Raw genomic sequence first — 23157 nt, 5'->3', positions numbered from 1 at the left:
TGGTAGACCACATTTAGTACCCGCCGACTGTACATGAACGCCTAAATTTTTACACGAGCAATGTTTAAATTTATTTAAAAAAAGATTAGGCGAGATACTACCACCACTAAAATGTGCACAAAAATTGTCCTAAGTAGGCTAATAGTTGTCTAAGTATACTTATCTATTCTCTCTTCACCCGTTCACTGCGGAAAGGGGTCGAAAGATCCCATGCAAATGATGCAAAGTATGCTTAATAATTATATGTTAGGTACACTAATTGCTGCAGCGGAGGTGTTAACTATTAATTGGCTTTATATTGTTTCAGTTCGTATTTCTGGTGACTATAGGCTACAACATCAACATCATGGCTAGCATGGCTATAGAAGTCAGTCCTAACATCATCGTTGCTCGGGCCTACATGATCATTACTCTAAACATCATCATTAACGTGGTCTACGTCGTGTTAAGTGTTATGTTGTTGATTGGTGCTCATAAGGTAAACACCTAAGTACCTAATATTTTTCCATTAATAGGGGTAGGATTTCTAAACCCCTTCTTGTCTTCCCCGTTGCATCTGAGGAGACCTGATGTTTAGGTAATTATATAAAAGTATTTAGCAGTGGTCCCGGGAAATGCATGTAAAAACTCCGTTTCTTGATAAGTTAGGAATTGATTATTTTATGAGGTTCTGTAGTCTGCAACTCTGTCAACTACATAGATTCTCTATTCTCAGCAAATGCGGAAATCTTGTAGGTACCTAGTCTTCTACTCGCGCTTATGGGAATTGGAAAGATTGCCTATTACCTCATCGTTCCAACGACCAGAGTTTTAAAAATTATTTCTATCCGACCACCTAACTCTTTTTAGGGTTCCGTAGCCAAATGGCAAAAAACGGAACCCTTATGGATTCGTCATGTCTGTCTGTCTGTCTGTCCGTCTGTCCGTCCGTATGTCACAGCCACTTTTTTCCGAAACTATAAGAACTATACTGTTGAAACTTGGTAAGTAGATGTATTCTGTGAACCGCATTAAGATTTTCACAGAAAAATAGAAAAAAAAAATTTTTTTGGGGTTCCCCATACTTAGAACTTACACTCAAAACATGTTTTTCATCAAACCCATACGTGTGGGTATCTTTGGATAGGTCTTCAAAAACGATATTGAGGTTTCTAATATCATTTTTTTCTAAACTGAATAGTTTGCGCGAGAGACACTTCCAAAGTGGTAAAATGTGTGTGTCCCCCCCTTGTAACTTCTAAAATAAGAGAATGATAAAACTAAAAAAAATATATGATGTACCATGCAAACTTCCACCGAAAATTGGTTTAAACGAGATCTAGTAAGTAGTTTGTTTTAATACGTCGTGTCATAAATCCCCTAAATACGGAACCCTTCATGGGCGAGTCCGACTCGCACTTGGCCGCTTTTTTGTTATAAACTAGTTTCTCATGATTTATTGAAGTGAAGGAAGCTAATAATCAATACAGGACCTACCTATAATGTTGATGTTTTCAGAGGAAGCCAGACTACCTGCGCCACTTCTTCGTGTGGAGCCTGGTGATGATCATGGTGCACGTGATCTGCCTGGCATTCGGCTTCATCTACCAGCGTCATTGGCTGCAGTCCGTCTACCTGCTGTGGATAGGTAAGAAATTAAATGATGTAATATATTAATTACTAACAAAACAGGAAAATTAAATCCGTCAATGCATTCCAACTTAATTTTGTAGGTAAGGTGCATTCGGGTAATTCCGAATGTCGAAAGCCGGCAGATAGTTACGAAAAGGGAGATTCCTATGATTATGATGAAGTTTTGGTTGATTTTCGTCCGATTTTCGGAATTATCCGACATACGAAATTACTCGAATATACACTCTTCATCCTTTTTTTAAACAATGTTCCAAACTTAATACCAGTTAACAAAAATTGCAGCGCGAATAATAGGTAGGTACATGGTACATAGCACGTAAACAAATTATAAACAGTTGAAGATCTAATAAATATTTCCCTAGCAGGGAATGTCATGCCCATGTCGCAGTCGGATTGTATAATCCGCCGTATTAGATTACGGCTAGCCGTTTTACAAAACAGGGGCGTTTTGAAATGCGGCGGTTCGACGATTAGCCGGATTGTCATTGCGATACGTTCTTCAATAAGGCGGCCTACGTTTAGCCGCATCGTATCTACTATTTAGATTGTAGAGTGACCAGTTCTTTCGGTCGCCTACGTAACCGGAGTTTGACAATGTTTGCAATTTAATTTATTTTTACCATGGTCCCACCGCACTACATGTGTTTCTTTTCCAAAACATTTCCTTCACAACTTAAATAGACGGAGCCCCGCTTTGCGGGGCTCCTATTTCTGGGCGGTTTACCCTTCGGGCATCTGAAGCTACCTAACGAACCTAACCTACTTACCTACCTACGCTTTTTTCTCCAAAGTGTAATGTTTTCACGGACGTCTCACTAAATCAGTAGGTAGGTAGGTTAGGTTCGTTAGGTAGCTTCAGATGCCCGAAGGGCAAACCGCTCAGAAATAGGAGCCCCGCGAAGCGGGGCTCCGTCTAGTTAAGTTGCGAAGGAAATGTTTTTTGAAAAGAAACAGTCCGACGAACTCCAGATTTGATGGACACCCTAGCGTTTTTCATAGTTTGTTGTTGTTATGTCAGGCAGCGCCACGAGTGTTAAAAATGGGAAATAAAAACTGTCAAAGCGGCGGCTAATGACTCGCTGTATTACATTACGGCTAGCCGTGTTGAAGAACGTATGGCGCCGAATACATTCCGGCGGATTTTCATTCAGCCGCATTCAATCCGGCTAATCGTCGAACCGCCGCATTTCAAAACGCCCCTGTTTTGTAAAACGGCTAGCCGTAATGTAATACGGCGGATTATACAATCCGACTGCGACACCTGTCTACATATCATACTCGTCGTACCTCGTGTCGTACTATCGTTCATACCAGGGATGTTGCGAACATCCGCATCCGCATCCGCAACCGCGGAACTTCCGCATTATTTTCAACATCCGCATCCGCATCCGCATCCGCATGAAATCGATGCGGAGCTTATGCGGATGCGGATGTCGAACAAGTCGGCCCAGGAACGTCTTAGCGGCGGCGTAAGTGCTAGGTAATTTCGTCATTACCTATAACGAAATCGTCTAGATCCAGAAAAGTCGGCCAAGTTACTGTTTATTAAATATGACGCACCTATATTCTTGCTCAAATACTAAACGTTACGTTTTTTTTTTAATAAAAAAAATACTAAAAATGTAATATTTGACGTTTTCTAAGTACCTATTCTTGACATCCGCATCCGCATCCGCATCCGCGGATGTGAGCCTTTAAATATCCGCATCCGCATCCGCATCCGCGGATGTCAAAAAATCTGCATCCGCAACATCCCTGGTTCATACTGTTAAATAGCAACCATACTACAAATACTTAAGGTCTACCTATGGTCATTTAAGTGTTGCTGTTAGTACGGTCGAGGAAATTGATTCTCTAGCAGTTTACGGTTCACTTTACATTGGACAGCTCTTAGCATAAGTATAAACAACAAAATTTACTTGAACCGCAAATTGCTAAAGCACCAATTTACGTTCCCTATGTCCATTCCATGCTGCCCTTACCCATACCCCCCCACTAACAAAATGCATTTAGTTTACCTACAATCGGATGTGGATTAGCTTCCAACTTAGTTGGCGTCTAGAATTTTTCGAGTGCAGTTCTGTTGGTCGCTGCATTTCCTGGATAAATATTAATACTAGGGTTTGCAAGATCCGTCAATTTTTCGGATCCGGATATTTCGGATATTAAAATTTGACGGATCCGGATATCCGGATAATTCGGATAATACGGATCTGTATCAAGAAAGGTGACTAAATTTACAACTTACATACAAGGAACAGCTAGTAAAATGTAAAATGTTCATATTTTAGTTCATTACAATTATTAATAATAATTATTATTATCTCAAAACGATATAAATATGTATAATAAGTTATTCAGTGTAGTCTTAATTAGGTATTCCTATTAATAATATTATGCATTTTTTTTAGGAGGCCGTAGTCGATTTGTAACCGAAAACGCCAAAAATGACGTAATTAAAGCAAATTTATTTATATATATCTGCTCAGAAGAACTAATTCTAAAGGTGCCTAAAAACACCACTTTAACTTCGGCGTTTTTTCTTAAATTTGCCATTATAAGCTCACAAAATAGAAAATGGAGAAAAAGTTACATTTATGTACTTTTATTATTTTATACCGGTGTGGTGTGATATAATTTATACTATTAAAAAACGTACTTCCTTTACCTTGGTAAAATAGCTATACCTTCAGTCGTTCGACTGAGAAAAATGGCTTAGAAAAAGTATCTAACTCATTTAATCAGTCCCCATTACAACAATCTTCCATTATAGGTATATATAAATCCAGTTAATTACTGCAAAATAATGTAAAATTACTACAAATTTTCGGGAAATTAAGAAATTTGGGCTACAGCTTCTTAATAACGAGAAAAAAATATCAATATTAGTTACTCAGCAGCACATCAAGCACATGTTATTTATGTTAACAGAAGCCTGGGAACCGACACGATAATACAAAAAAGTCACTGATAACAACACGCACAAACACTAATGATGTTCCAGGTAGACGACCCAAAGGCGACTGAGCGAAAACCTGATAACAATTACTTTAAAACATACAAATATTTACCCTTATTCCAGTCAGGAGGCATGCAGGTAGCTCGTTTTAATACTGTTACTGTTACTACTGTACTGTTTAGTTTAAGCAATATTTATATTTATTTTATGACGTTATCGCGTACCAATAACGCGACCAATGCAATATTTAACGGATCCGTGAGATCCGAAATATCCGGATCCTATGAGACGTTGGATCCGGATCTTAGATTTGACGGATATCCGGATAATTCGGATATCCGGACATCCGGATCTCAAACCCTAATTAATACTAAAGTTGAGTCTAAAAATATTTTAAACTGTAATGGTTAATCTTCTATCTTTGGAAATAGTTCTTGAAAGAGCTATTCTAACTCCATATTATGAGTATGCAGTCCTTGCAATACTTAGCCGCTAGTCAAATTATTAAGACATTAGTAGGAGCAGCCCTAGTAGCACGGTCGCATTTTTATCGTTTGTCACCATGCCTGTCACGTTCTAACAAGTATGTAAGTGCGAAAGTGACGGGCATAGTGATAGTCGATAAAAATGGAACCGTGCTGAGCCCGCAGGAGTTCCCAGGCATCTGCTTAGGTATACGTACTCCAGAAGACCACAGAAGCAATACTGGGACTGCAATCAAACTTTCCTAAAACTATAAGAAGCAGTCTCATTAAACATCTCGAGTATTTAAGAAAGTTGGAAGAGAAATATCATCTTCTTGACGACTACATGTGTGTGTGTAGAGGTTCGGCATGAGAATGTCGGTTTGAACAAAATAATACTTCCGAGTAGATTTAAAATAAACCAGTGTTATTGTTTGTTTCAGCAACTAACGTGTACTCGCTTCTGATCGTGCGGAGCTCGTACCTGGCGATGGAGGAGAAAGAACGAGGCCCACGGCCTCGCGAGCCCGACGACGAGGTCTGCTGGGACACCATGCAGCTGGCACATGTCGTGTGACATCATATTTACTCTAGATAGATATAAGTAAATAGAATACTCTTTATAGGGAATATTACGCGAAAGTCTGCGTAGGGGGCGCCACATCAACAACAAGTAAACAATCTAAGGGTCTACCGCAAACGAGAGTCGACATTTTGTTATCTAACCTCTCTATCACTCTTGCATATTCGAGCGATAAAGAGGCAGATAGCTGAGTTTCGATTTCGCGTTTCCCGGTAGGCCCTTTGTAAGCAAACCGCCTTGATGTATCAATGTCATATTTGATTGTCTGTGAAAACTTGTCAAAAAACAGTTTAAGGTACAGTATGTATAAGTTACTCTATGGTATACTTAAGTCACTAGTGCTGCACTCTGGCGGCAAAACATTGCAGTAATACTCCCTATTGGCCGAGGGCATGGCATGAGTGGTGGGGATAACTGACAGAACGGGATAGTCTTATGTATCTTTCACTAGGAGTAGCAGAGAAAGCGCTATTATTGTTTGTCTTTGTCACCGTCTCATATTTTTTTATTCCCCACCGTAGTTTATGGTGGGATACAAACATAGATGGTAGTATTTCTATAGATGTGGCCTACCGCGTGCCCCCGTAAGGGATAGACATAGATGACGTCACAAACCCGGGGATACCATATAGGTAAAAATTACCCCAATATTATCAAATATTGGGGTAATTTTAATCACGTTCGCGAGTTGTTCGCCTACGTAAGACGCAGCGATAAATAAAATATCAATGGGCCAACGTAAAATAAAATGTATTCATCCATAAAAAGAGCGATAAAACAAATAATGTATGGGCAATTACAGGCAAATTAGGCAAAATTACAGTCCAATTATAGCTGGTCAACCAAATCTTGTCAGTAAAAAAAGGCGCGATATTCAAATTTTCTATGGGACGATATCCCTTCGCGCCTACATTTTTCATATTTGCCGCCTTTTTCTACTGTCAAGATCTGGTTGACCAAGTATACCTTGATTGCAGTTTTCTCTAAGATATACGATATATCAGAACATGGTTAACAATATTCGAAATGTAAAAAATACCAAAACGTATTAAACGTATTACCGGTCGTGGCAAAACCCCCTATAACGTTAGAAAGAATCCGTAATACTTAAATAAATATAATTTACATTCTAATTTAAGCACAGTTAAATTTTATTGTTCATATATGTCCAGTTCTACAGCAAAATTATTTATAAAAATGTTATTAAAATACAAAATACCCGAATTTTGGGGTAATTGTATGCATCACGGGCTGGTATCCCTCGACTAATAGCAATGCGACTAAATTGAATACACGTTATTAAAAGGGTGACGGCTTACTGTCAATATGCGTACGTAATTTGGTCGGTTAATTTATCAGGAAATATTTATAGGTTAATTTTTTTACCCGAGTTATTATTTACTGTAAATGCTTTTTCTAGTCAGATTTTAATTGATATAGATTGTAGGATGCTGTTACTAAGCATGATAATGTGACCGAAGTATAAAATACTGTATTTACCTGTGAAATGTTACGTTGTCCTGTTTTTGCCGGCAGTCACTTGTACAGCGCAAAACTGAGCAATTCACCATATTTGTTGAATTGTTAAGTACTACTACATGCATACGAAACACTGATTTCAATATTTTTTCTGATAATCTTTGCACTGTTCATATGTTTCACACCAATTTGACGTTTACGCATTGTTTGTATCCCACCATAAACTACGGTGGGGAATAAAAAAATATGAGACGGTGACAAAGACAAACAATAATAGCGCTTTCTCTGCTACTCCTAGTGAAAGATACATAAGACTATCCCGTTCTGTCAGTTATCCCCACCACTCATGCCATGCCCTCGGATACAAAACAATGCGTAAACGTCAAATTGGTGTGAAACATATGAACAGTGCAAAGATTATCAGAAAAAATATTGAAATCAGTGTTTCGTATGCATGTAGTAGTACTTAACAATTCAACAAATATGGTGAATTGCTCAGTTTTGCGCTGTACAAGTGACTGCCGGCAAAAACAGGACAACGTAACATTTCACAGGTAAATACAGTATTTTATACTTCGGTCACATTATCATGCTTAGTAACAGCATCCTACAATCTATATCAATTAAAATCTGAGTAGAAAAAGCATTTACAGTAAATAATAACTCGGGTAAAAAAATTAACCTATAAATATTTCCTGATAAATTAACCGACCAAATTACGTACGCATATTGACAGTAAGCCGTCACCCTTTTAATAACGTGTATTCAATTTAGTCGCATTGCTATTAGTCGAGGGATACCAGCCCGTGATGCATACAATTACCCCAAAATTCGGGTATTTTGTATTTTAATAACATTTTTATAAATAATTTTGCTGTAGAACTGGACATATATGAACAATAAAATTTAACTGTGCTTAAATTAGAATGTAAATTATATTTATTTAAGTATTACGGATTCTTTCTAACGTTATAGGGGGTTTTGCCACGACCGGTAATACGTTTAATACGTTTTGGTATTTTTTACATTTCGAATATTGTTAACCATGTTCTGATATATCGTATATCTTAGAGAAAACTGCAATCAAGGTATACTTGGTCAACCAGATCTTGACAGTAGAAAAAGGCGGCAAATTTGAAAAATGTAGGCGCGAAGGGATATCGTCCCATAGAAAATTTGAATATCGCGCCTTTTTTTACTGACAAGATTTGGTTGACCAGCTATAATTGGACTGTAATTTTGCCTAATTTGCCTGTAATTGCCCATACATTATTTGTTTTATCGCTCTTTTTATGGATGAATACATTTTATTTTACGTTGGCCCATTGATATTTTATTTATCGCTGCGTCTTACGTAGGCGAACAACTCGCGAACGTGATTAAAATTACCCCAATATTTGATAATATTGGGGTAATTTTTACCTATATGGTATCCCCGGGTTTGTGACGTCATCTATGTCTATCCCTTACGGGGGCACGCGGTAGGCCACATCTATAGAAATACTACCATCTATACTATTGGCACACCTCAGCAAAAAGACACAAAAGAAAAGAACAACTGATAGGGCCAAAACGGGTCTATAGAGCGGCGGGCTGCGCGAGGCCGATTTGTGGCGGAAAACGGTTATGGGCCTAGGGCGCTAAATTTTATAGTAACTTCAAAGAAGCTTTTGGGAGTGCTGAATGCTGTGCTGAAACCTGTTCTCCATTATGCAGTCAACAAAATTCAATTCCATTGAAATAAAAGTCCGGAATCGTGCTACGACTGCTACGAGTTACTCGTACTTAAGCTGTAGATCGGCTAACTCTCAAGAAGAGTCAGCCACCACCATACACAATGGAAGCCATCAGTTTAAGCCAGCTGTACTTATATTGTTTTATGACATGAATATTGCCACAATTGTATCTCGAAACTGCAGCAAAAGATGTAGCTATTAGTTCAGTTTGTTTAACTATTGGGCGGATTTTTTAGTAGGTATCCCAATTTGTGATATTGACTCTATTATTGTAGTGTGAAAAAATAAACCTACTCGTATTTTTAGTGTAAATAGTTTAGGATAACGTTTGTATAAATCTTGTAAAAAAAATAAAACTTTGCAGAGTACCTATGTCATTTAACAGAGTATTATTTAGTAGGTATTACAATATCAGTAGAATTTATCATAAGTAAAAAACATAAATACTGTATAATTTTTGCACCTGTGTTTTTCTTCAACTTGCGTTTCCGTCCATGGAAAAACTAAAATTTTAGGATTTCGGTCGTGCATAAAAAACCGTAGTACAAAATTAATAGGGTCAACTGTTGAGCATTTTGGGACGTTTACCATACGTTTGCCTTACAAAATGTAAAAAAAAAATACCTTTAGGTAAATTAAACGTCTCCGGGAAAGTAGAAAAGTTTTTAGGTTTGTAGCTCCTTCACCTACTGTCACCAGTAAAATGGGACCTCTGGCTGGGGTTAAACGCTATGACAGATCGGACAAAGTCCCTCACGAGATAACATTATTCTTATTTAAATAAAAATTCGTTTTGTTTGTCGTTTCCAACTACGATAATTTTGCAAATGAGATAAACAAAACCTGTTTACACAAATACAACTGATATTTCCCGCTCAGAAAGCAGTCCCTGATAAGTCAGTCATAAAGTAATGTGTAACTTAAAGTAAAATGTATGAATTAACTAATAGAGATCAGTTTTGGGCCGCGTTTATAAGTTTATCACCATTGTGTTCATGAGATAAAGCTTTAACAGGGACAATTTTGTTAATAAAGACTGTTGATAGGTATTTACTTATACAAAATGGTAGATGGCGCCAGAATTCGCCCTCTAATTTAGAGAATGTCTAAAAACGTTATAGAAAATTAAGTTATTATGAAATTTACTATGTAAGTAAAAGTTTATTGTGTCGGTCACATCTACCGCATGGTCCGCATGCATCCGGACAGGTAGTATAGACATCAAATGGATGCCGGTATTAAGTAGATACGCGTAGGTGGAGCACAAATGGAGATGGTGGGTAACTTTCATGGTTACAAGGAGAGGGCGCTCTCATCGGTGATAAATTTTTTTGGCGAATTGAACAATGCGACCGCGTTGGAAAAATGAGATGTGAAATAAATTCTTCTGTAATTTTATAGGGGTAAGTGGGGTTATAAGTTTGAGAAACGTCAGAGTTAATTGTGTTTTGCGTCCTATCATTCTTTTTACTCGTCTCTCCTTTAGATATAAAGGCTGGTGTCTACGGAAGTGTGCAATTGCAGCCAGCGTCCGAGCACATTAGATAAGTGCCCGTCGACAGTCGCCTCCATCCGCACGTCGCGTTCGGACCGTTCTGTGATCTGTATACTTACTTGGTATACTTCCACGATGTATTGTGACTTCCCTGAGTTGGGGCGGTGCTGCTTCTGCATGCCGCTAAGGAGGGGGGTGTTGACGTTTGGATACCTCAATTTTGTGAGTACCTTTTATATTGTTTATATTATTGTAGCTATTTTTGTGTAAATCATATATGTACTTATGTACTCGTAAACTATTCCGCGTCTGATTATGCAGTTTGCTATAGGGGATATTTTTAGGGTCAGGCAAAAAGTGAGGTGCTGAACTCCTCTATGTGGACTCTTAGTGGACCTCTACATTCACCTTGCATTTTATAGCCTGAACTTAAGCTAACAAACATTTTTTGGAAATTTTACCCTTTAGGGGGTGAAAAGGGGGATGAAAGTTATTAACGACTTAGAAGCCGCAGATGAAGTAGGCATTACTTTTATGCTGTGGAAGTGGGTCCAACCCCGAAATCGCGATCAAAAGATCCTGTTGTAGATTTATATTTAGATTTCCACTCTTTTAGGCTTCTACAGTAATGTGGCATTTCTTAGTAACTAACGTCAATCTAATCACACTAAAATATTAGTCAGAGGTCAAACCATTTCGTCAAACATAACAAAGTGTCGGATAAACTTGCAAATTACAAGAATTATAGCAGTTTTGAGCGAAATTGGTAAGTACAGTGAATAATTCAAGGTCCAACTGGACATTAATGATGAACAGTGCCAACATCCCGCCTGTTTATCACGTTATCAGCGGAAACTGCATTGAACTTGCTCGCTTATAAACACGACTGGGCAGATTAGCGAGTCTGTGTTTAATATACCTATAGTGATTTATGTGAACATAGAGACAGAGATTCTGTTTAATTCTAGTCAACTTAAGCATGCTAACATTAAGTTTAGATATGAAAAAAAACATGGCCAAAATTGACTTCAGCAATTTGAGTAATTTCCTCATCTCAATCAAAACGTGAAAGCCGTACGTTTAGATATATAAAAAAATTATAATACGCTGAAACGTCTGCTACATGTTTTAAAGTAGAAACAATAGAAGCATTCATTGCCTCTGGCGAGAGTTGAAGTCGCTACGCCCCGCCCGCCGCTCTAAGTACCAACTAAGTTTCGAATAGCAATAAGTTACTAAGGCCCACTTGCACCTTCCACTAACCCAGGGTTAACCGGTTAAACCTGGTGTGACCATGGTTACCAGTACAATTTGACACTGGGTTAACGGTTTAACCGCTTAACCCCGGGTTAGTGGAATGGTGCAAGTGGGCCTAAGTATCTGTCACCGAAGTCAATGAATATCAATAACTTTTAAATACCAATGATGACATGATGACATGCATGCTGAGCTGATCGGATGACGGAGAACGAAGGTGGTCATAGGGACGAATTTATAAGTGTTAAAACAACAAACCTCGTCGAATTTTGGATTTTAGATTCGCCTCGATGAGTACTCGAAGTAGGTACTTGATACTTGATTGTAGAATTTGTAGATGGGCGTTTTTTTTTTGTTGTCCCCACACTTTTTTTCAAATTTGGGATTTTTTATGTTATTTCTACTCAGAATCACGAGCTCTGTCTATCCTAATAGGGGAAAAAAAGTGTCCCAAAATATCCATACATTTTTCTATTTTTCCATTTCGCGACCGCCATACAAAGTCTATGAAAAATGGTGACGGAATGGAAATAAAAACCTTAGGACACTTTTTTTCTCCTATTAGGATAGAAAGAGCTCGTGATTCTGAGTAGAAATAACATAAAAAATCCCAAATTTGAAAAAAATTGTGTAGGGGACAAAAAAAAAAAATGACTGTTAAAGGAAAAGTACTTTTTGCGACAAAAACATGTATCGAAATCATTTTTTTCTTCAGTTCTTCTCGGTGTTCATGCTCGGCGTATACAGCTACTATATCAACGCGGCCTCCGGCAACCTCCACCTCATCTACCACGGCTCGCTGTCAATGATCCCCGCCGAGGCATGCCTCTTCATCTACTGCCTCGAAATCGTCTTCAACCTGATTCTGCTTTATGGCACTCATTTGGTAAGATCCCGTCTTAAAAATAAATAAATATGGCAATATTCTGTATTCAGGATTAGCAGTAACTTTGCTCTTTAACCGCCACTGTCTGCAAAATAGATACTCATGGTTTATCAAAATACTCGTGGCGGTAGAAAGATTACCGAACTTAAAAAAACATATTTAATTTTTGATCCGCTATAAAAAGCTATAAAAATTCCTTTCATATTTTATTCAAACATCAAAATTGCATTTGTTTTGGTGAGCCCAGTTCGCTTCCCTTAATAATTCGTCCAAGTGACAACTGCGTCCAACAGACCAACAGATTATTTTAGCACAAAATTGATACTAGATGTCGTAATCAAACTGTTATTTAATAGGTAAACTAAGTTTACTTTTAGACCTTGACACATTGTACTTTCTATTCCGGAATTTTTATTTACACTACTAATAGCGTTTCGTTTCTTAAAGATGGTTTTCCTTAAACGATTAAGATGTTTACTTACTGGTACCAAGCTAACAATAGCGTGAAATATTAATTATTTATTGAAATCGATTGCCTAAGCTCCAGTTGGAAGCAGGTCGGGATTTATTTTTGCAGAATTCTATGCTTTGAAAATAGAAATGCCTTCCATTGCCCTTTTTCCAAAATTTTAATAGGAGCATATTGAAACAAGTGGTTTGTGATACTCCATGGCTTGCTATAAAAAAAAAAGTTTAATACTGACACGGCAGAAAAAAAGGATAATAGAAGGTAAGGTTTATTCGGGTAATTCCGGAAATCGGGTAATCCCGAAAATCATTGTAAAATCACTCATATTCCGTTGTAGTAAGAGTCAGCTTTCGGAATTATCCGCCACTATTCGTTCATTCGGAAATACCCGAATACACCTTATCTAGCGCACCTACTCTGAAAAATATGTATTCTGAGTTTTAAATGATTGTACAGTCAAAATAATATTATGTATTTTTTCCAGAAAAAGCTTTTGTTCGTGAAGATATTCTACTACTTCGCCATCGTGTCGACGGTGGCGTCGGTGATGATCCAACTGCTGGACGCGTCGGAGATGTGGATGCGGCTGGCCATCGAGACCATCTCGCTCACGTTCGCGGGCTTGTGTGAGTTATAAAGATATTCTACTTGGCCATCGTGTCGACGGTGGCGTCGGCGCTGATCCAACTGCTGGACGCGTCGGAGATGTGGATGCGGCTGGTCATCGAGACCGTCTCGCTCACGTTGTTATATTCTTCAGTTGACGGCTACCCCACTTAACGGCATTTATTTGTTTTTATCTGCCTAGACTGCCAAGACTGGTAAGGGTAGGTATTTGAGAAAAAACTTAGGACGTTAATTATAATAGTATGAGATCCGTAGCGTTTTTATCATAATGTCGTCAATTATTAGAGTTTTAAATGGATATATTGAAAAAAAAAAAACAATTTTCATTAAACATTATAATTGATGAGTATCATAAAGTACATAAGGTGTTCAATATTATTATTTTGGCATAGCATTAACTATAGATTTACATTATAAATGAATGTCATGTGAACGCCCACTTCGCGAGTGATATGACTGATATGTAGCAATAAACAGCGGCGCGTGACTCGACATTGTGCGACCACAACAGTTGAGGTCAGCTCTGATAATAATCCGCAAACGTATATAATAGTGTTCAAAAGGTTACTTATATCAATTCTTATCTGTGCTGTCAATGTTTTGTGTTTGTTTCATATAAAACCCCAAATATCTTTTGACGCTGGTGAGAATACAATTTCAATTTCTCCAAACTCGCAACCACCTTAGTCAATTTTCATATATGTAAATCCCCTCATCAGATCTGATAGACAACTATATTAATAGTACAAGCTTACCTGCCTCCAATAAAATTATCTTTCATCTTACATATAGGTTTAACTCCAATATCTGACTTCGAAATAATTGTTCCAGGTCTCCAGTTATACCTCATCATCTTAGTTCGAAGTCTGATCAAAAAGCTGATGGTAGACGGAGACCATGTCTTCGAGAATCAGCTTCACCAGATCGTCACTGGAGAGCGAAAGTTCAACAACGCCAGCAACGGCATTTATGATGCTAACACCGTCGTTCCGAATAATCCGAATGATGTTTAATCTGGGGTCTCAGAAAGTAAGAACTTGGCTGTATTAATGTGAGTTTGTGTTGATTATTGCAGTGTTGACTGTCAAAATGAATTGGATAACACGGTGAAATGGAAACATTGTGTCTTCTGTATAAGTAAGTATTTATATTTTTAAGGCGTCCAAATGTTAAAAACAACTCTTTAGTAGGGTTTGCAAGATCCGTCAATTTTTCGGATCCGGATATTTCGGATATTAAAATTTGACGGATCCGGATATCCGGATAATTCGGATAATACGGATCTGTATCAAGAAAGGTGACTAAATTTACAACTTACATACAAGGAACAGCTAGTAAAATGTAAAATGTTCATATTTTAGTTAATTACAATTATTAATAATAATTATTATTGTCTCAAAACGATATAAATATGTATAATAAGTTATTCAGTGTAGTCTTAATTAGGTATTCCTATTAATAATATTATGCATTTTTTTTAGGAGGCCGTAGTCGATTTGTAACCGAAAACGCCAAAAATGACGTAATTAAAGCAAATTTATTTATATATATCTGCTCAGAAGAACTAATTCTAAAGGTGCCTAAAAACACCACTTTAACTTCGGCGTTTTTTCTTAAATTTGCCATTATAAGCTCACAAAATAGAAAATGGAGAAAAAGTTACATTTATGTACTTTTATTATTTTATACCGGTGTGGTGTGATATAATTTATACTATTAAAAAACGTACTTCCTTTACCTTGGTAAAATAGCTATACCTTCAGTCGTTCGACTGAGAAAAATGGCTTAGAAAAAGTATCTAACTCATTTAATCAGTCCCCATTACAACAATCTTCCATTATAGGTATATATAAATCCAGTTAATTACTGCAAAATAATGTAAAATTACTACAAATTTTCGGGAAATTAAGAAATTTGGGCTACAGCTTCTTAATAACGGGAAAAAAATATCAATATTAGTTACTCAGCAGCACATCAAGCACATGTTATTTATGTTAACAGAAGCCTGGGAACCGACACGATAATACAAAAAAGTCACTGATAACAACACGCACAAACACTAATGATGTTCCAGGTAGACGACCCAAAGGCGACTGAGCGAAAACCTGATAACAATTACTTTAAAACATACAAATATTTACCCTTATTCCAGTCAGGAGGCATGCAGGTAGCTCGTTTTAATACTGTTACTGTTACTACTGTACTGTTTAGTTTAAGCAATATTTATATTTATTTTATGACGTTATCGCGTACCAATAACGCGACCAATGCAATATTTAACGGATCCGTGAGATCCGAAATATCCGGATCCTATGAGACGTTGGATCCGGATCTTAGATTTGACGGATATCCGGATAATTCGGATATCCGGACATCCGGATCTCAAACCCTACTCTTTAGTAACATTCGGAAACCTTTAAAAAAAACTTAATTTACCAAAAGTAGTAGCTTTCGGTATTGAGAGTGCTTGCAACTCTTGCAAGTTAGCTTTGTTGCTTCTAATTCAGCATTTTTTGACGTTAATTAAAGCACATCGGCAGCGAGATTTTGTGCCAATTTAGCTAAATAAATGTCCAAATTGCCAAATGTTAGATTTTAAGCTGTTGTATTTGCATCAATATGCACTAAAAACGACAATAACATGCAAATTATAATATTATAAATAGGCATAGGTATATGACTTGTAAATATTGTAAAGTTTCAAATGACATTTTAAGATGTAAGTTTAAACCAAAGAGCTAATGTTAATTTTTAAATATTTTTAAATAAATAAAATACTCTAGAAGTACGGTAAACTATTTATTTCGTGTGTTTTGCTTGATATGTCAATTAATTAAAAAAATACCAGGCTTGTTACTTACCACAAGATAACTTTTAATTGTTATTAAATTCTAATTTTTTTTTATTATTGAACTGAATTTATTTATTAATTCAAAATATTTACTTTTTATTATGTAGAATTCTCAATAATTATTCGAAAACGCTAGAATGTCACTAATGTATACTTTATTTACTATTTATTGTGATGGAGATTTATTATCTATTAAAAAGAAGATTATAATAACCCAGAGACTTACACTACAATAAAATGAGAAAAAGATTTGTTTTTTTTTAATATGCTTCTAAGATCTTTGTTTATTTTATACACAATATACCTATTATGTTATATTTTAGAAACGCCTAATGTAATATTGATATAAAACTAATTTGTCGGCTTAATAGCTAACGATGTATGGTTGACGAAAAATAATTTGCACCGATCTCTCAAAAAACCGGCCAAGTGCGAGTCGGACTCGCGCACGGAGGGTTCCACACCATCAACAAAAAATAAAGCAAAACAAGCAAAAAAACGGTCACCCATCCAATTACTGACCACGCCCGACGTTGCTTAACTTCGGACAAAAATCACGTTTGTTGTATGGGAGCCCCACTTAAATCTTTATTTTATTCTGTTTTTAGTATTTGTTGTTATAGCGGTAACAGAAATACATCATCTGTGAAAATTTCAACTTTCTAGCTATCACGGTTCGTGAGATACAGCCTGAGCGCCTACCGCGAACCACGTTCGACGTGTTGCCTCTCTGTCGCACTTGTAAATTCGTACGTAAGTGTGACAGGGAGGTAACACTTCGAACGTGGTTCGCGGTATGCCCTCTGGTGACAGACGGACGGACGGACGGACGGACGGACGGACAGCGGAGCCTTAGTAATAGGGTCCCGTTTTTACCCTTAGGTTAGGGTACGGAACCCTAAAAAGGACCGACTCTCGAGGCTGACTGAAGTAGCACGAAAAATAAGAACGCCTCCGAGAAAATACGATGAGAAACAATTGGCTACTTTCCTACTAGTCAAATCAGCTTCTTTTTTAGAACTGTCAAAACGATTTGCCAATATGGAATTTATATGAAAACGTGTGTAGTGACGTCACGGTCAACTCTCCTACTTTTTATATTATTCTATCCGATTTATTAAATATAAATTGTGTTTAATAATAACTGCTATCTATGTAAGTATTTTTGTAATAATTATCTGGTGCTTTATTTCGTGCACGGTGTGAAATAATTTATTTTAAGTAGAGGAAAGTACCCAATTATTCACTACATCTGAACATTGTATAGGTTTCCCTCCCAATCGTTTTTGCCTCTTTATCTTTGTGTAAGCGTATATTAATCTTTATATGCTTTATAATCGTAAAGTACAATAGAGTTTTCGGTTCACAAGGTCAGACCCTGTTAACCGGTAAATAGTGTCATTACTTCAAGTGGCCTGCATTGTTAACTTGTGCTGTCCTCTCAGGATAACAGACGTGCCTGCCGGCTATACTAAACGTTAGTTAGACTACAGATTCTGCAAGATATTCTTTATTTACATGTAATTGTGACTGATTGTAATTGTGAAACAATATGTACGTGGAAATTCCAAAGTTTGAAAGATGTTGTTGTTGTGTGCCTCTGCGTTGTGGGATTATCATTTTAGGATATTTAAGCTTGGTAAGTGTTTATAAATGTTAACTGCTTCTTACTTTATACTTTTTAACACCATGAAAATAATTGTATCTTATTTTTTAACTCTCAAAATCTGAACAGGTTATGCTCCATAATTCTATGTACAGTATACTGTAAACAAAAACTATTGTGTAAACAAAAATATTCAATGTTTTGTAATTTTTTGGTACCTACATGTATACATTCTTATATTTGATATTAGAAGAACTTAGCTAAATAAACAAACATGAAGAGTTGGATTAGATAATTTACTCCCAACTATTGTACCGGTTATTTCCTGATTTAGCTACTAGAAGTCAGCAACTTATCTAAAGTTTGAGGGTATCAGTTTTTGTGTGTGACACTCGTGGTAATCATTATATTAAATTTTACATAGTAGCTAAATATAAAAACAAAACGAAGTGTAGGTATGGCCCGCCGTCTCCCGGACTATACGCGTGGTGTGCACTGCACATTACGGAACTGTCAATCTGTATACCTATATTATATGACACGAAATTGCCAATTTTAAATATATTTTCTTTGAATTTTGATGTGTTATTTTTCCAATTTATGCTACTTAACAGTAACATAACTCACATAACATAACATTTCATGCACATCCATTCGTTTCAATCAGAGTTTTTTTTTTCATAAATGGCTCAGTGTTGAGAAAACGGCAGGAAATAGCTTTTCGTCTAAAAAAATAAAGTTAATGATACAGCTCGGGTAAGCAGACTGCACTTAAATGAAGTTGATTATTTTAGAAAGAGTAAATAAATTATAATATGACAGTTATAATATTGAACTCTATTGGCATCTATTAAAGTTCAAATTTAAATAAATATTTTTTTATATTACTAATTAAGCATTATAATTACAAGTGATTGTGTTGATTTGTTGAATGCCTGTTTCAGGGTTTCGCTCTATTTGCCCTCAGCCTGGACGTATATTTCAGCGATGGCTTCGATCTTTCGACGCACACGTTCGGCTTCTACCGAGGCACCTCTTTCATCGCCGAACGATGGCTCTTCTTCCTCATGTACTGTGTGGAGATCGCCTTTATCCTGGTTTTGCTGATTGGGGTTCATACGGTAATACTCGTATATCTATGTTCCGGTTTTTGTCCTAAAGGTGTGTCCAGATCTGGTGAATGTACAGCTATCGCTTTTCGTCATCAATCTTACTTTACTACGTAAAGCTTGCAACCAGGGGCCCGTTTCTCAAATGCTTGTAACTTGAAATAAGTGGAAGTCCCTTTTTAACAAAAGCTTGTATTACAAGTTACAAGCTTGTGAGAAACGGGCCCCTGTTAGCGAGTCTTTTTTAAACAAAACCATACGCAGCGCGTAAAGCGCGTTCACCAAATCTAAATCACCTAGACCCGACAGACTTTCGACAACACATCCGACTGACTAGCTAGAGACGCGAAACGCGAGATAGGAGGTTAGGATTAATCGTAGGGTAGCTCAAACCAAGTATTATTTTTTAATTGGCAGAGAAACTCAAGGCTAATGCTGGTGTACTACTACTATGGGATCACTACAACTCTGGCGTCGTTGGCTACATTTATGTTCGTGAACGTCCAGGAGTTCCACACCCACATACCCCTGTACTTAATAGACATCACCATTATCTTCAGTGCTATAGGTAAGAGATAACATACAGAGTAATGGCTTTCTGAGCTGTAGAACTCGTGAACCCCATAGCTCCAACTACCATAGCGTGAATGGACAAAAAACTATAAGAGAGACCTCACATTAGCTGTAGAACTCATGAACCCCATAGCTCCAACTACGATAGCATGAATGGACAAAGAACTAAGAGAGAGCCCACACTAGCGTCTTTTGGGCGCTGGCGTCTAGTCAGCGCTATGGAAAATGGTGTCGCTGCTTAGCTGCGCCAACTTTCCGTCGAGCAGCAGCTATAGAGTTGACAAGACGCCGGCGCTCAGGAGACGCTAAGTACGGGGGCTCTCTAATTAAAGAACCTGCTCACAAAATTTCACAAGAATCTGTCGTTAGGTAGCATTTGACGACAGATTCTTGTGAAATTATGTAGTGGAGAACAGTCAGACAGCCGAAAATACGAAAGCATTTTTGCCTATGTTGAGGTGAGGAGACGCTTCATTCGCACTCGCTCGGTCTATAAATACAAAAAATATAGGTATCTTTTTGTAATAAAACGCTTTAAAAATCCTCCTCTTTCTCGTGTAAGCAATTCTAACAAATATTTTCACTTTTTCAGTGACCCAGGCATACCTGCTTTTACTAATTCGCAGCGAGCTAGAAAAACCGCGTGAGTCCCTTCGGTTCGTCAACCACCTCGCTGAGGTCTGCGTGCAGCAACCGGCAACCAACGGCCTAAATCCTTTATAACTTTACGTATGCTGTACACGCTTTGCTCTGTAAGTTAATTTTTAGACACTTTATACAATTATTATAGAAGTAGTTGAAATACATATATATATGTTTTATTCTTAATTGGTCTTTTAAATACTGCAGAAAGAGAGACAGCAACCTACTATCAACAACCTTACTTTTTTATGAACAACAACGTCAACCACTCGGCACTCGGGGCCTGAGCGTGACAGATACTTACTACGCGATGCGAGTCGCTGCGCTTTCAACCACCTAACTGATGAGGTCTTTGTTTGCTAAATACCGCTGTAATAACTTTGTCTGGGATTTATAGTTTTATGAGTTATTAATAAACAACAACGTCAGGTATCTTAGGTACCTACTTGTGAACTGCCCGTAACAGAAACTCCGCGATGACAATCTGAGTCAAACCATATCAGATTTTACAAACAACTACATTAACATCTCGAATCCCACTTGTAAATATGATATCAAAATAAAATATACCTATCTAGTATTTTTTCCTTCTTTTTTGTGCAATTGCAGGAATCGACGCTTTAAGAAGTCCAATTTTATCGTCGCGTCAGTAAATAAGATAATTAGGTACCAACAAGTAGCCAGTAGTAATATCTTCCTTTATGACCTCAGTTCACTGAAAGCAGCGAGTAAACAAGTTGTGTAAATATTCTTTGGATATTCCTTGTTTTTGATTTATACGTAGTTTTATGTAATATAGTTAAAATTTAACTGCTGTATTTTTTTAAAATACATATAACAAAACAAAAATGCGTTTAGAAATACCAACTTTTACAAGATGTTGTTGCTGTTTCCCTTTGCGTCGCGGAATCATCATTCTGGGATACTTGAGCTTGGTACGTCAATATTTTAATATATGATTAAATCGTTTAATTAACTCTAATATACTGGGTCAACCAAATCTAGTAAGTAAATAGGAACAAAAAAAACTATACTCATCCTTTTCTTTTGGGTGCTAGTACTAGTGTAAGACAAAGATAGTGTGATTCTCTCTGTCTAACTTTGAAATCAAACAGACCTTTGACACACTATAGCTGTTAATTATGAAAATACTTAAATAAGTACCGTTGACATTCCAAGATTGTATGAAATATTAAAATAATGACAGAAAATTGCAATGTTTATTATTCTTTGCTTGCTCATTTAAATACTGTACCTATGTGTTCTTTATCTTCTCAGGTATTTGCAGTTTTTGTAATTTGGTTGGAAACACAGATGACACAGAACTGGTCGGATGTTACAATGACCTTATTCAGAGGTGCAAGTTTCTCAGTTCAAAAATGGTTGCCAATTTTCTTGTATTGCATTGAAATTGTATTTGTATTAATTCTGCTGGCTGGAGCTCATACGGTTCGTCTATTGAATTATTATAATAAATAACTATCTAAGTATGTACTCGTGTAGATGTACAGCGTGATTTTGTTATGTATGACCAAAAGTAAAAGGCGAATATGTAGTATAGAGCCTGTAACTGTAACCCCGAAGTCGCGAAGAAAATCAAGTTTCATGGAAACCATTGATCACCAACCATGACTCGTCAAAATTTGTGAATCACCTGTTTTTTGTATTTTCGGGATTGGCCCAATAGATTAAAGTGGTTACTATAAATTCAAATTGCGGAGTCCGATGCGGACACAATCGGTTACACATAATAAAATAACCTTGTATTTAGTCCATGCGGGATTTCAACCTGGAACATTCGGCTTCACCAACGCAATGTTTTATCTCGTTTTAGAGGAGACCTAACCTAATTCGTGTGTACTATTACTACGGTATAACGACCACTGCGGCGGCCCTGGCCGTCTATATTATGCTCACTATGCCGAGGAGGATTCAACCGTTCTACAGCTACTACGTCATTGAAATATGTATCATGTTTGCTGGGCTCGGTAAGAATAGGCCTGAACTTAGTACCTACATAATTCGGATTTCGTATTATTTTAGGTCGTTAATTTAGATTTTTGGGATTATTTTAAATTATAATTACATTGACGTTCAGTGGCCGGAGTTAAATTAAAAGAAAGATATTTACTCCCGTAATATACAAATACAGGTAAAAAATTCTAACAAAGTATGTTTTAACCCCTATTTCAAGCTATTTCGATTTACGATTCTACTTCCCTCAGAATGCTTCTTCAAACGAAGGTCGGTAACCAACTAACTTACATAATTTTATTATTTGTCCAGTGACTCAAGTATACCTCCTGCTCCTGATACGCAGCGAGCTACGGAAACCCCGCGGGGCCCATCGCATCAACCACCTAGCTGAAGTTTGAGGGCACCCAGCTGACATATTTCGGCATCTACAATTTCACATTTTACTTGCTCGCTAATAGTTAAGAAATTATAACGTATTTATTTTGGCGTGCACATTTGGTAGGATAAAATTAAATGGTGTTTTATTGTTTGCTATTATTACTGTATTTTATTTGTTTAATAATTTATGTAGATATCTGGCTTGACAGTTTGGTAGTGTATACATAAGTAGGTCCTAAAACTAATGGTTACCAGCCGTATCCGTATCGTAGGTACCTATATCGTTATGAGCCGGTAAACACACAAGTTTAAAAAAAGTATGGACGTAAGGCAGAGTCTGCAATGGCTACCTCGTTTAGATATTGAAAAACGTAATAGTCTAAGGAATTGTCTGTAACTTTTTAGTTTTATGCTACGAGTATTTACTCCGTATA

General features: G+C 37.0%; 2 protein-coding genes across 2 annotated transcripts; both read left to right on the top strand.

Moving 5' to 3' along the window:
* Positions 1 to 10357: 10357 nt before the first annotated feature.
* Positions 10358 to 20454, top strand: LOC134653706 (uncharacterized). The gene is made up of 7 exons (XM_063509099.1): positions 10358 to 10570; positions 12321 to 12491; positions 13445 to 13586; positions 14419 to 14594; positions 18989 to 19165; positions 19571 to 19721; positions 20319 to 20454. The coding sequence occupies exons 1-7, from the start codon at positions 10484 to 10486 to the stop codon at positions 20447 to 20449; spliced, it is 1035 nt and encodes a 344-aa protein (XP_063365169.1). The 5' UTR covers positions 10358 to 10483; the 3' UTR covers positions 20450 to 20454.
* Positions 20455 to 21203: 749 nt separating this feature from the next.
* Positions 21204 to 22780, top strand: LOC134653262 (uncharacterized). The gene is made up of 4 exons (XM_063508588.1): positions 21204 to 21303; positions 21647 to 21817; positions 22203 to 22356; positions 22655 to 22780. The coding sequence occupies exons 1-4, from the start codon at positions 21217 to 21219 to the stop codon at positions 22741 to 22743; spliced, it is 501 nt and encodes a 166-aa protein (XP_063364658.1). The 5' UTR covers positions 21204 to 21216; the 3' UTR covers positions 22744 to 22780.
* Positions 22781 to 23157: the final 377 nt, after the last annotated feature.

The sequence above is a fragment of the Cydia amplana genome, chromosome 13 (assembly GCF_948474715.1).
Source record: "Cydia amplana chromosome 13, ilCydAmpl1.1, whole genome shotgun sequence".
Classification (NCBI taxonomy): Eukaryota; Metazoa; Arthropoda; class Insecta; order Lepidoptera; family Tortricidae; genus Cydia; species Cydia amplana.
The sequence above is the reverse complement of the archived record's forward strand: the minus strand, read 5'-3'. Positions and strand labels throughout refer to the sequence as shown.

Bases quoted from the DNA above. Each gene is read 5' to 3' on its own strand.
- LOC134653706 (XM_063509099.1), top strand. From the start codon at position 10,484: ATGTATTGTGACTTCCCTGAGTTGGGGCGGTGCTGCTTCTGCATGCCG. The intron at 10,571-12,320 runs GTGAGTACCTTT...TTTTTTCTTCAG, and splicing joins CGTTTGGATACCTCAATTTT to TTCTTCTCGGTGTTCATGCT. The intron at 19,166-19,570 runs GTAATACTCGTA...TTTAATTGGCAG, and splicing joins TGCTGATTGGGGTTCATACG to AGAAACTCAAGGCTAATGCT.
- LOC134653262 (XM_063508588.1), top strand. From the start codon at position 21,217: ATGCGTTTAGAAATACCAACTTTTACAAGATGTTGTTGCTGTTTCCCT. The intron at 21,304-21,646 runs GTACGTCAATAT...TTATCTTCTCAG, and splicing joins TTCTGGGATACTTGAGCTTG to GTATTTGCAGTTTTTGTAAT. The intron at 22,357-22,654 runs GTAAGAATAGGC...TTATTTGTCCAG, and splicing joins TATCATGTTTGCTGGGCTCG to TGACTCAAGTATACCTCCTG.